Source organism: Lemur catta, chromosome 1 (assembly GCF_020740605.2).
Source record: "Lemur catta isolate mLemCat1 chromosome 1, mLemCat1.pri, whole genome shotgun sequence".
In the NCBI taxonomy this organism is placed as follows: domain Eukaryota; kingdom Metazoa; phylum Chordata; class Mammalia; order Primates; family Lemuridae; genus Lemur; species Lemur catta.
In genome coordinates this window covers 81779672-81793961 of record NC_059128.1, presented here as the reverse complement: position 1 = coordinate 81793961, position 14290 = coordinate 81779672, and the positions used below count along the sequence as shown (strand labels likewise).

At 37.7% G+C, this 14290-nt stretch overlaps 1 protein-coding gene across 9 annotated transcripts in view; it reads left to right on the top strand.

Annotated features, from left to right (window-relative positions):
- The window catches only part of CEP152 (centrosomal protein 152), a 73539-nt gene extending 68842 nt beyond the window's left edge, over nucleotides 1-4697 (top strand). For 6 of the 9 annotated variants that reach the window (XM_045528617.1, XM_045528659.1, XM_045528626.1 and 3 more), the window contains 3 exons: nucleotides 410-566; nucleotides 816-919; nucleotides 3327-4697. In XM_045528617.1, the coding sequence (XP_045384573.1) occupies nucleotides 410-566; nucleotides 816-919; nucleotides 3327-4381 (1316 nt within the window). In that variant the 3' untranslated portion in view covers nucleotides 4382-4697. The remainder of the gene's footprint in view (nucleotides 1-409; nucleotides 567-815; nucleotides 920-3326) is intronic. The other 3 variants (XM_045528678.1, XM_045528669.1, XM_045528633.1) reach the window with 1 other exon arrangement.
- The last annotated feature ends 9593 nt before the right edge of the window (nucleotides 4698-14290 follow it).

Here is a 14290-nt window from a genome sequence, read left to right as displayed (position 1 = left end):
TCCTTTCTTCTTCTTTCAGTGTCTGCTTTTCTCTTCCTTTCTGCTTCACCTTTTCTGTATATTTCTTTTCTTTCTCCTTTAAATATGTAAGTTTCCATGCCTCGTATTTATGGTATTTTCTTGCCTATGTATTTTAGAGTATGACAGAATTTCTCTGGGGAATAAGCCATGTTTCCTTACTATATGTAAGCTGTCGTCATTACAAAAGGACTTCTAGATTATTTCTCACTTGAGTCTACCAAAATGGTGATCTAAAATATTCCATTTTAATAATTGTTGATAGTATAATGTTTAAACTATATCTCCAATCACTTCATCTCCCAGAAAATTGGTCTGAAGTCTGTCCCTCCTGTTTCTGAAAAAGTGCTAATAAACATGTATTTTGTGGGGATTTCCTCACCCCCTGTAGGAGACATGCTTCGTTACATTCAGGAGAGTAAAGAAAGGGCTGCAGAAATGGTAAAAGCAGAGGTGTTGCGAGAACGTCAAGAAACCGCCCGAAAGATGCGCAAATTTTATTTGATTTGCCTCCAACAGATTTTGCAGGATAATGGAAAAGAAGAAGGGTAAGTTCAGTCTGAACAAATAATGTGTCCTGAGAGTACTAGGATAGCATGTTGTCATTTTGTAAGCATTTTCCTTAACCGCAAAATTAACTATTTCTGCATGATCAGCCATTGGAGGTTAAGAGAGGTTTATGGCTGTGCTACCCTAAATGTTGGCAGAGCTAATAGGAAAATAGAAATCCCGGGGCTAAAGAAACTCATTTTTTCCTTTAAACTATATTAATTTAATATTGTGGAATTTCCCCACAGGGCCGAGAAAAAGATTATAAATGCTGCTAGCAAACTTGCTACAATGGCAAAATTGCTGGAAACGCCTACTTCTGATAGATCCCAGAGTAACACTACACAGTCAGGTATGTCAAAGTGGGTGACTTGAATGGTTTTTCTCCTCTTCTTGTTTGGCTATTTAATATAATATTTTTGGTATGAAGAAGAGCAGGGAATGTAAGGAATGAGAGTTAATTTATAAAGTTGTGTATGTTTTACTTAAACTGCAAATTTATAAAAAATTATATAGAGTTTCCAGTTCAGGTAGGCAGACTGAGCATGCCCTTCAGCTTCCCATCACTGTTTTCATCCCTAGAAATGATAGAAAAGATTTTAACAAATAAAAAATGAAAAAAGGAAGAAATTATAACTGGGTTTTAAAAGGTTGCAATGGATAGACCAGAAGCTATAAGAAATTCCTTAAAGAAAGAAAACAGTATAGGATTAAAGATGGAAACCTCAGTTCAAAACCACCAGATGACAGCCACAAGTAGGAGCAATATCAAAACTCCTGCCTATATGAAGGTGGTATGTTCCAGGAGAAGTAGTAGACCTAGGAGATACCAGTGGAGTGATTAGTTGATGTTCTAGAGCAACAGCAACCAGGTGGACTCACCCTCTCTTTATTTCTTTTTCTCCCCTTCCTTCCCCATCCCCAGTATTGGGCTGGGCAACAGCAACAGGAACAAAGAGTCTGGGGGCAGAACAGGGCACCTGTGCTCTAGGTGCCTAGCCATATCCATTGGACTGGGAGCCCCGTGCCCAGAGTACCAGCTATTAGATCTTTCTATCCTGCAATCCATCCCATCCCCCACTCACTTCCCTCCGAAACCCTTTAACCAAGAGCACACACAGATACGGTATTCAGTATATCTTAAAGATAAGTATTTAATCAGGAATCATTGTATATTTACAGAAAGCCATCACCATGAAAAAAAGACACCAAACTATCAACAAAACAAAATAAAAAAACCAATAGAACTTATATCTAAGGAAATAGAATTAGTAGAACAAACAATAGGACCTGAGAATATTAGAAAAGTAAAATATTCTTAGATATAAGAGGATATGGTAAAGAAAATGAAAAATACACTTTTTACTGTTTTCAAGGAGAGGATATAAATACTGTTAACACTAGCCATTGCTAGAAAGATACAGGTTTAAGTATGTGCATTAAAATTTAAGAGTAACTACAGAGAAATAAAAATAGAATATACCACCTTAAAACTGGTAAGGGAAATACTTGGAAGAAAATATTTTCAATCTAACAAAATCAGGAAAGAAGGAAAAACTAGAAAGCATGGGTAAATAGAATACAATAGTAGGTTGAAACATCAATCACACTAAATAAGTTAAACTCACTTATTAAAAGACTACAACTTTCAAATAGGGTTTTAAAAATTATGGATAGTTGCTATTTTTATAAGAAGAACATCTAAAGTTCACAATACTTGGACAGAGAGGGAGATACCAAGGAAATGCAATGTTGATATTAGATAAATTATGCAATAAATACAATATTAGGTAAATTAGAATTAGCATTAAAAGAAACAAAGGTGATAGTTCATAATGATAATGGAACAGTCTCCCCAGAAACTATAAATTGTTTCTTTCTGTGTATAATAACATAGCTTTAGAGTATGTAAAGTAAGAGCTGAAAAAAATACATGAAAAAAATTGGTAAAATACTCAGTCACACTGGGAGATTTTAACATTTTAAATATCTGTAGGGAAATGGAGTTTTTTGAACCTCTGGAAAATTTGAAGCCTCAGTTGTTCAATTGTTCAGGAATCCATGAATCTGATGTTGGTAAACATTCCTTATGTAGAAGCACAAATGTTGTTTGTATAAATTTTGCAATGGTGATGTGAACCTTAAGTATAAAAGGGCAATGGCATATAACAAGAAAATAATTTTCTAGATCTGGTTCAACAGCACACAAATAATGTCCCCAATAGAAGCAAACACTTTTCATGGACTCTAGGGATCAAGGTATACTACTCTGAGATATGATGCCTCTAATTCTATGCTGTATGGCTGCTTTGCTGTTGATCAGATTTAGTGTCCTAGCCAATTAAATCGGAAACTTTATTTAGCTTTTACAGAAGTGTGTGTGTAGGTGTTGGGGAGTGGGTGGGGTTCTTTCAGTAAATTCTCTTTGTCAGAAACTCTATACTTAACATCGAAATAAAAGCAGGATTGAACACATTGTAGTTGGCTCTTGAAATGCTGTAACATCTGTTGCAGAAAATGTAATAGATCAGGTGGATGGCAATAGTATACCGGATTTCAGCAACTAAATGACCGAGCTTTATCTAGAGAATATATGTGAAAGAATATTTTTAAATATCCAGCACTGATGTATTTTCTTTAAGAATGATTACTATATATACATTCTTTGAAAATACATAAAAATGTAATTTTTTTCTTCTCCTTAAATGTGAATTTTCTTAATTTTCTGTTCCCCTAATTTTGTGTTCCCTTGCACATAGTAGCACTGCCCCTGACTTCAGAGATGCTAACTGGAGTTGAAAAATCAAAAAGAAATGATGTGAATCAGAATATACCACGTTACGTTGAAAGCAAATCAAACAGTGCAAAAACTATCCCCAGAAGTATGTGCGAACAAGTTCCTAAGAGGAAGGCTGCTTGTAACTTACGAAGGCTGTTAGAGAACTCAGAGCGTGGGGACATAAATCATGTGGGTTCCAAAGAGGCACATTCCGACTTTCAGTTTGGGGATAGTAGTTGCAAGCACCTAAATGTTTTGCCAAGGAATGTTTCTCCTGAATTTGTCCCTTGTGAAGGTGAAGGAAGCTTTGGTTTGCACAAGAAGAAAGATCTACTCAGTGATCCTGGTTCTGAATCACTTCTGCATTCAGTTGCGCACCCCTCTCTTGGAACCTTTGGAAATAAAACCTCACCTAGATGTACCCCTGGTCTTTCTGAATCAGGATCCACGCATATAACCTCTGGAGATCCTAATGAAAGACCTGGTTTAAAAGTATATACATGTAAACCAGCAATGGAAAGTGAAAATGCTGCATCTGAGAAAAGTCAAGGTTTGGGTATTCAGGAAACTCCTGTAAAGGATGGAGGGGACCCTGGTGACTCCCTGAGCTGGCCTTCCAGCAGTGCAACTCTACCCTGTGACAGTCATGAAGTGTCATTTGTACATGGTAGGCCACAAGGAACTCTGGACATACTAGGTGAATCTGTTGACTTCAAACAATTTTCAGTAACCAGTTCTCTTTCAGTAACCAGTTCAGGTACAGAGAAAGGTAATATGATTTGTCAACCGATGAAATGTCAGTATGATCAAACTCCAAACCTATCAGAAGGAACCATGTATTCCCAGCCAGGGAAAATCAGTGTGACTCTTGGACACCCATCTCATCATAAGACAAACATATTAAAGTCAGATTTCAAAAAACTGAGCAGTACAGTACCATCTTCAATGTGTCGGCCGCCTTCAAGAAAATTAATTGCTCCCCTATCTAGCCAACAAGATAGTGGCTTCGATAGCCCATTTGTTAATCTAGACTAATTGTTATACAGTATTTATGAAGAATCATTAATATATTGACAAGAAAACCAGGTGGGAAGATTTCATACTGAAAAAATTATGGGCTCTGCCTATTTTGAGATGTTTTAATAACATCTGTTATATGAGTAAAGTATTCTCATGAAATTACTTGAGGTATTTATGTTGCCTTAATCTTCTAAAGGCCTGATGGTGTATGTGTAATATGCTTCCGTGTGGTGCTTGTATTTGTTGCTAAAACATCTATTTTTATACTTATAAATTGGCTCACTCCACAGTGTTAAATTATTTAAATAAACTTGGCATATGGTCTGTAGAATTGTTATGAATTATTTTATTCTGTTCATAATACAGAAATGTTATATTGATATCATGTTTGAATTCACCCAGAAAAAAACAAACTTTGATTATTTGTTTGTATAAGAAGCCAAATTTAAATTTTGAAATTAGCCATGTTTAATGAGGTTATAGACTTAATGTAGACATACTTTTCCTGGAAATATCTACCTAAAATCTCGATTCTTGTTTTCAATTAGAGAAAACAGGTTTGCCAAGGTTTGCTACAAAATAGCTGTGTCCTGGGTTTATTATTTAAATTATCAGTCTGAACTTCTTTAGTTGATATTTGTGTTATTTCAAAACACTGTGACATACAGGAACTTTGTCTCTTTTATGGTTTCATAGTTTTTCTTTAGTCTAAAATATCACTTTTTAAAAATTGAGATAATAAACTTTGTCATGTAGCGAAACATTTAAATTATTAGATTTTTACATTTGTAGTGTAGAATTGGCTAACTTATTAATGCTATGGGTTGAAGCTTATAATTCTGAACTGAAGAACACGTGCAGAAATGAATAACTACATAAATATCATTGTTTCTAGATGAATTCTTTTGAGATTCCTAGAGAAGAATGTGAACATTTTAGGTGTATGCTAGTGCTTCCTGAAAACAGTTATTATAGCTTTCTCTCATAGCTCTCACTCCAGCCATATTATGAACTGTATTTTAGGGTTGATCCTGTATATTTTTCCACCCAGAACTAGGTAACTTGGGTGGTGGTGAGGTGGATGGCAAGGCACCTCTAAGTCTAAAAGGAAGATAAGGAGGATAACTATCTTTAAAAGGAAGAAGTTTCACTTCTAGGGCTTGGGAAGTTCTGTCACCTTGCTGGTGACCAGGTTTAGATAAGCCTAAAAATTAGCACTAGATTTCAGTGCTGAGTTCACATGCAGCTGTAGTAAGGAACAAACCATCTTGTAAGACAATACAGGTCTTACCTGTATTCCTGAAGATACAATGCCCCTTATCCAACAGTTAGGAGAAGAAAACTGTCACTCTAGGAAAACCTCTAAACCAGCCAAATTTATGTCTTCCATGGGTCTATTTGGTGCTTGATCATTTTAAGACCTGGGTATTACTGAACTGAGAATCTAGCTCATTACTCACCTACCTTTTTATCATTGTTTCAAATCCATAACAGTGATTTAAACCCTCAACATGAAGGTTGAAATTGGAAATTCTCTTGCTTACTGCTACTTTTAGGGTATCTTGAATCTTTTTTCATACTTATAATCTCAATTGGATTGTTACTTTATTTCATAAACCCTATATCCAGTCACCAAGGGAGTTATGCGTTTATCAGTGTGCAAATGAAGGGACTACACAGCCAAACTATGACTAGTGATTTACATTGATCTGAAAAAGTGATGGAAGAGGGAGGGCGTGAGCCCCATGGATGTCAGTGGTCACATAAATCTCACTTTGTTGTGGTGTTTAATCCTTTTTATATGTTGCTGGATTTCACTTGCTAATATTATGTTAAGGAATTTCATGTGTATGTTCACTGGGGATATCAGTCTCTTGTTTTCTTGTGATATGTAATAATGTTCTCATAGAATGAGTTGGATTGTACCCCTGCCATTGTTTTCTGAAAGAATTGGTGTAGGGTTGGTATTATTTCTTTTTTATATATGGATAGAATTTACTAGGTGAAGGCATCTAGCCTGGGCTTGGTAGGGGGAGGAGGGAATTAAATAATAATTAATTTTCTTGTTATAGAGCTATTCATAATTTTCTTTAGTCAGTTTTGATAATTTTTGGTTTTTGAGGAATTTGGCCATTTCATTTAAATTGTCTAATTTGTTGACATAAAGTTGGCCATAGTATTCTCTTATAATCATTTTAATTTCAGTAGGATCAGTAATGATGTCCCTTCTTTCATTTCTGATTTGGGTATTCTGTGTCATCTCTTTTTTTTTTTAATCAGTCTAGGTAAAGGTTTATCAAGTTTGTTGATTTTTTTTTCCCCCCAAAGAACTTTTGGTTTTTTAAAATGTTTGTCTATTTCCTATTTCATTAATTTTTTTCCTTCTGATCTTTATTTCCCTCTTTCTGCTTGCTTTAGGTTTAATTCACTCTTCTTTATTTTTAAAGTCGAAGTTTAGATTATTGATGTGAGACCATTCTCTCCTGATATAGATGTTTAAAGCTCTGAATTTCCCTGTAAGCACTATTTAAGCTGCACCTCACAAGTTTTAATATGTTGTATTTTTTCATTTAGTTCAGAATATTTTCTAAGTTCCCTTATGATTTCTTTTTTGACACATGAGTTATTTAGAAATATATTCCTTCATTTCCAAGAATTGGGGATTTTCCAAATTTGTTTATTGTTAGAGAGTATACTCTGAGTGATTTCAGTCCTTTTAAATTTCTTGAGACTTGTTTTATGGCCTAGCATGTAATCTAACCTGGAGTATGTTTCACATGCATCTGAAAAGAATGTGTATTCTGCTCTCCTTAGATGAAAATATCAAAAATGTTAGTTCAGATTGGTTGATAGTATTGTTCAAATCTGCTATAGCCTTGCTAGTTTTCTTCCTATTTGTTTTGCTAGTTATTAAGAGTGGTATATTTTAATCTCTGATTATAATTGTTAAATTGCCCGTTTTCCTTTAAATTCTGTCAGTTTTTGCTTTGTGTATTTTGAGTCTCTGTTGGGGTACATGTGGTATTTTGATACTTTCATACAGTGTGTGATGATCAAACCAAAGCAATTGAGACATCTATCACCCTAAACATTCACCTCTTCTTTATAATGGTAACATTCCAACTCCTCTCCTCCAGCAATTTTGAACTATATAACAAATTTGGGGTACATGTGGTATTTTGATACTTTCATACAGTGTGTGATGATCAAACCAAAGCAATTTAGACATCTATCACCCTAAGCATTCACCTCTTCTTTATAATGGTAACATTCCAACTCCTCTCCTCCAGCAATTTTGAACTATATAACAAATTATTAACTATAATTGCCCTACTGTACTAGAGAGGTTGGTTAATAGGTATTAAAATATAGTTACATTTGGCTCTTTATAGTTACTATCTTAAAAAATTGATATTCCCTGTTAAGTCATTGTCACCATGTTTTCCTTTAATTCTTTAATCATTTTTCCCTTTAATTTTTAAAACATTTATAATAGCTGCTTTTTGCAGTCTACTTTTTTTGTGGTAAGCACACAAGAAGATAAGATATACTCTCTTAACAAATTTTAAAATGTATGATACAGTATCCTTAACTATAGATACAAGGTTGTACAACAGATCTCTCAAACCTATTCATCTTGAATAACTAAAACATTATATCTATTGAACAGCAACTCCCTATTTTCCCCTTCCCTCAGCCCCTGGTAAACAACATTCTATTTGCTGTTTCTGGAGTTTGACTATTTCAGGTACTTCATATAAGTGGAATCATGCACTATTTGTCCTTCTGTGACATATATACTGTATAAACTTCAATATCTGAGAACATAAATAGATTTTCTTTCTTTTTTTTTTTCTGTACTATGCTGTTGGTTCCTTTTTTTTTTTTCTTCTCAAAATATTACCAGGGTACAAACAATTTGGTTACATGAGTTGCTTTTGTACAGTTTGAGTCAAAGTTATAAGTGTGTCCATCACCCAGATAGTGTGCATTGTACCCCTTATGTGTGATTTCACCCATCCATCCTCCTCCAGCCCACCTGCTCGATTTCTGTTGAATTTTAATACCATATGTACACATGAATGTTGATCATTTAGTTCCAATTTAATAGCGAGTACATGTGATATTTGTTTTTCCATTCTTGTGATACTTGACTTAGGAGGATGGTCTCCAGTTCCATCCAGGTTGTTATGAAAGGTATTAGTTCACCATTTTTTTTATGTCTTAGTAATACTCCAGGGTATATATGTTGTTTCCACATCTTTGCAATTATGAATTGTGCTGCTATAAACATTTGAGTGCAAATGTCTTTTTTTATAAAATATCTTTTTTTCCTTTGGGTAAATACCTAGTGGTGGGATTGCTGGATCAAATGGTAGGTCTACTTTTAGTTCTTTGAGGTATCTCTATACTAATTTCCATAAAGGTTGAACTAGTTTGCAGTCCCACCAACAGTGTATAAGTATTCATTTCTCTCCACATCTACGCCAGCATTTGTTGTTTTGGGACTTTCTGGTAAAAGCCATTCTCACTGGAGTTAGGTGATATCTCATTGGGGTTTCGATTTGCATTTCCCTGATGATTAGAGATGCTGAGCATTTTTTATATGTTTATTGGCCAATAATCTCTCTTCATTTGAAAATCTTCTGTTCATGTCCTTTGCTTATTTATTGATGGGGTTGTTTGATTTTTTGTGGTTGATTTTCTTAAATTCTATATAGATTCCTGTTAACAGCCCTTTATCAGATGTGTAGAAAGCAAATATTTTCTCCTATTCTGTAGGTTGTGTATTCATTCTAATGATAGTTTCCTTGGCTGTGCAGAAACTTTTTGATTTGTATCACATACAAATTGCATTGCTGTTGTGATTGCTTTAGGGGTCTTCTTCATAAATTCTTTGCCTAATCTGATGTCTATAAGAGTTTTCCCAACATTTTCTTGCAGAATTCTTAAGGTTTCATGCCTTAGATTTAAGTCTGTTATCCATCGTGAGTTAATTTTTGTGAGAGGTGAAAGGTGTGGGTCCAGTTTCAATCTTCTGCATGTGGTTATCCAGTTTTTGTTCTGGGTCTTTTTGGTAAAAGCCTTTCTCATTGGAGTTAAGTGAGATCTCATTGTGGTTTTGATTTGCATTTCCCTGATGATTAGAGATGTTGAGCATTTTTCTATATGTTTGCTGGCCATTATTGTATCTTCTTTTGCACAGTTTCTGTTCATGTCCTTTGCCCACTTTTTAATAGTGTTGTTTGATTTTTTTCTTATTGATTTTCCAAAGTTTTATATAGATCCTAGTTATCAGCCCTTTATCAGATGTCTAGCATGCAAATATTTTCTTCCATTCTGTAGGTTGTCTATTCATTCTAATAATAGTTTCCTTGGCTGTGCAGAAGCTTTTTAATTTGATCAGGTCCCATTTATTTATTTGTGTTGCTGCTGGATTGCTTTGGGGATCTTGTTCATAAATTCTTTGCATAGGCCACTGTCTATAAGAGTTTTCCCAACATTTTCTTCTAGGATTCTTATGGTTTCACATCTTAGGTTTAAGTCTGTTATCCATTGTGAGTTGATTTTTGTGAGAGGTGAGAAGAGGTGTGGGTTCAATTTCAGTCTTCTGCATGTGGCTATCCAGTTTACCCAGCACCATTTATTGAATAGGGATTGTTTTCCCCAATGTATATCTTGGTCTGCTTTGTCAAAGATCAGATAACAATATGAGGATGGTTTTATATCTGGGTTCTCAGTCCTGTTCCAAAGGTCTACATCTCTGTTCTTGTGCCAGTACCATGCTGTTTTGGTTACTATAGCCTTCTAGTATAGCTTGAAGTCTGGTAGATTGATGCCTCCCGATTTGTTCTTTTTGCTTAAGATTGCTTTGGCTATACAGGGTATTCTCTGGTTCCATATGAAGCATAGAATTATTTTCTGTAGATCTGTGAAAAATGATGTTGGTATTTTGATAGGGGTTGCATTGATTCTGTAGATCACTTTAAGTAGTATAGACATTTTAACAATATTGATTCTGCTGATCTATGAGCATGGTAGGGTTTTCCATGTGTTTACATCCTCTGCAATTTCTTTTCTCAGTGTTTTGTAGTTCTCCCTATGTAGATCTAAAACCAGACAACATTGCCCACTGTCTCCACTTCTATTCAACATAGTACTGGAAGTGATTGCCAGAGCAATCAGACAAGTGAGGGGAATCAGGGGTATCCAAATGGGGGCAGAAGAGGTCAGACTTTCACTCTTTGCTGATGATATGATATTATATCTAGAAAACCTCAAAGATTCAACCAAGAGATTCCTGCAATTAATAAATGAATTTGTCAGAGTCTCAGGATATAAAATCAATGTACACAAATCAGTAGCTTTCATATATGCCAGTAACAGTCAAGCCAAGAATCAAATCAAAGACACAACACCTTTCACAATAGCATCAAAGAAAATTAAATATTTAGGAATATATTTAACTAAGGAGATGAAAGACCTATATAGAATGTTCTGTAAATGTCTATTAGGCCCATTTGTTCTAGAGTTCTGTTTAAGTCCATCATTTCTTTGCTTATTTTCTGCTTGGAGGATCTGTCCTGTTGTGTCAGTGGGGTGTTGGAGTCCCACGCTATTACAATGCTGCTGTTTATCATTTTGTTTAGATCAAGTACAATTTGCTTTATGAATCTGGGCACACCTTTGTTGGGTACATGAATATTTAGGATTATTATGTCTTCTTGTTGAATTGTTCCCTTTACCATTATATAATGACTGTCTTTGTCTTTCTTTACTTTTGCTGATTTGCAGTCTATGTTATCTGATATGAGAATGGCTATTCCAGCTTTCTTTTGGTTTCCATTTGCATGGAATATTGTTTTCCATCCCTTCACCTTGAGTCTGGATGAGTCCTTGTGGGTTAGATGTGTTTCCTGGAGAAAGCAGATACTTAGCTTCTATTTTTTTCATCCATTTGGCCAGCCTATGTCTCTTGTGTGAGGAGTTAAAGCCATTCACATTTATTGAAAGAATTGATAAGTGGGGTAGATTTCTGTTCATCCTGTTGAGTAGAACTTTATTGCTTTGTCTTACTTCTTGAGCCATTGTGGTATCCGGGCTCTGACCTTCAGCTTTTGGGTGATTTTATACTGGTGGGTGTCTATTATGGTGATCCATGTATAATGCAGTTCTGAGTCCTTCCTGCAGGTCAGTTCTGGTCTTGACAAATTCCCTCAGTGTTTGCTTGTCTGAGAAAGTCCTTATTTCTCCCTCAGATAAGAAACTTAATTTTGCAGGATACAAAATTCGAGGCTGTTCGTTATTCAGTGTGAGAACACTGAGGATGGGTCTCTAATCCCCTCTGGCTTGTAAGGTCTCAGTTTAGAAGTGTGCAGTTAGTCTGATGGGTTCTCTTTTGTAGGTTACCTGCTGCTTTTCCTTATGGCATGTAGGAGTGCCTCTTTGTTTACTTTGGTGATTGCCTCTGGGATGAATCTCCTAGGGGTCTTTTGAGCTTCTGATACCTGGATATCTAGATTTCTAGTAAGGCCAGGAAATTTTTCCTAAATTATTCCCTCAAATAGGTTTTTCAACCCTTGTGTATTTTCTTCTTTGCCCTCAGGGATGATTCTTATTTTAGGCCTCTTTACATAATCCCATTATTTCTTGGAGGTTTTGTTCATTCCTCTTGTTTTTAACTCAACGTTTTTGTCTTCAGGCTCTGAGATTCTTTCTTCTGCCTGATCTAGCCTATTATTAAGGCTTTCCACTTTTTTTGCATTTCATTGAATGAATTTTTCATTTCTAGAAGTTCTCTTTGATTTTTTTTTTTTTTTTTGAGACAGAGTGTCACTTTGTTGCCCTGGCTAGAGTGGGTGCCCTGGCGTCAGCCTAGCTCACAGCAACCTCAAACTCCTGGGCTTAAGTGATCCTACTGTTTCAGCCTCCCGAGTAGCTGGGACTACAGGCATGCGCCACCATGCCCAGCTAATTTTTTCTATATATATTTTAGTTGGCCTGATATTTTTTAATAATTCAATTTCCTTACTAAATTTTTCATTCATTTCCTGCATTGTTTTTGTATTTTCTTTGTGTTGGGTTTCTACTTTCTGTTATATTTTATTGAGCTTCCTTACATCCATATTCGGAATTATTCATCTTTATTTCAATGTTTTTGTTTTGGTTGGTATCCACTGGTAAGGAGCTATTTGGGGGGTGTCCGTTTGCTCTGATATTTTATGTTTCTGGAGTTCTTTTGCTGATTCCTTCTCATCTGGCCTTGGATGAGACCTGGGGGTGCTAGGCCTGGCTTACGGGCCTGTCTCTGGGTCCCCTAACTTCGATGCCTTAGTGTGCCAGTGAGAGGAGTGCTGGTCCTGAGTTGCCTATGGGGTTTTCTAGCAGCCTTGACGTACCTCTTGAGTTACCTCTAACCTGCTGTCTTCACCTCTTCCCAACAGTGTGTAGTGAGTTAGTTCCCCAGCTTCCTCTCGGTAATGGTGTGTGGTACTTGTGTGAATTAGCCACACCCTGTTTGCTTGAGTTGGAAGACACTATGATGAGCTGTATCATTGTTTTCCCTGTCATTGGTTGTTGTTTGTGTGATAGAGCCAGCTGCTGAGATGTTCTTTTGTGTCCGTGGTAGACCCTGGTCCCCCAGGTGGAGTACTTCAGTGCCCCAAGCTTTAGGAGGGACCCTGTAGCTCCCAGGGGGTTTCTTTCTCTACCACCACTGAGGCATGGAGAGGAAAAAGGCAGCTTGTGGCTAAGTTGTGGGAGCCTTGAAAGGCTTTGCAAAGCCTCAGTGGGGCTCAGAAGTTACTTTTCTGGCCACTAGGGGGAGCCCCTGGTAGCAGGGTTAGGACAAGCTCTTCAAACTGGGAAAGCTGTTCATGGGAGAAGGCGCTAAATGCTCATATGCTAAAGCCCCAGCCTGGGTTCTTTCTGCCCTCTCCAGTAGTGCAGTTTTTCTGTGGGGTGGGGTAGGCACTCCCCTAAATGGCCACTCCTTGGTCCCTTACACATCCTATAAATTGAGTCAGTAAATGCTATAAAGGGTGTGCAAACTGACCCCCCTGTCAGTAGGTGGCACTTGCCAGAACAAGCTGCAGTGTTGTTTTTGAGTCATGTGACTGGCTCTAGTCCCTCAGAGGAAGCACTCAAATACCTTACGTGGTGGGTGAAGCCCAGGAACTTCCAGGTGAGTCCTTATTCTCTCCCACAGCAGAGGCAGGTGGGGGAGTGTGGCTGGGCAGGGCTGGGTTGGGTGAGCCTGCCGTCAGGCTCCACAAAAGCTAGCAAGGCTGCTGTTTTGGCAGGGGTCAAAGGTCTCCCAGCTTCTGCACACAGCCTTCTGGGAAACCAGAACCAGAAAGTGTGCTTGCGGAGGCAGGTCCATCTGAGATGCACAAACTGGCAGTCGCAGTGGGCCTCGCTCCTCTGCTCCACAGTCTTCCCTGGCGCCTGCTAGCAGGCAGGAGCCCAAGCCAGCCGAGCTCCCCAGCGACTGTGCTGTGGCCTGGGAGGTTCCCGTCCAGGATCCCTGCCTGAGCTTAGTGCAGCTCTCCCGTGGGGGAAGGGGTGCCCCGCGAGTGTGTTGCAGCTAGGCCCCACACTGCACTCTCCCCCCAGATCTGCCCACACAGGCTCCCTCACCCCCCGAGACCAAGAAGATCAATCCCTGGGAGATGTGTGCTGGTCCTGAGTTGCGCACAGGTGCCTGAGCAGGATCAGTGTCCCTCCTTCTCAGGGCACGACCTGCTCTGATGGAGCCGCCGGCAAGCAACACCGGAGAGGGCTGGTGAGCAGGGAGTTCACAGTCAGAGCGCCCTTCAGTCCACTACAGGACCCCAAGAGGATAGGCCTGAGCCCCACTCTCTGTGGAAGCCTAGGTATGGTGGCTCAAATGTCTCTCGGCAGCTGCAGGTGGGGGAGAATAAG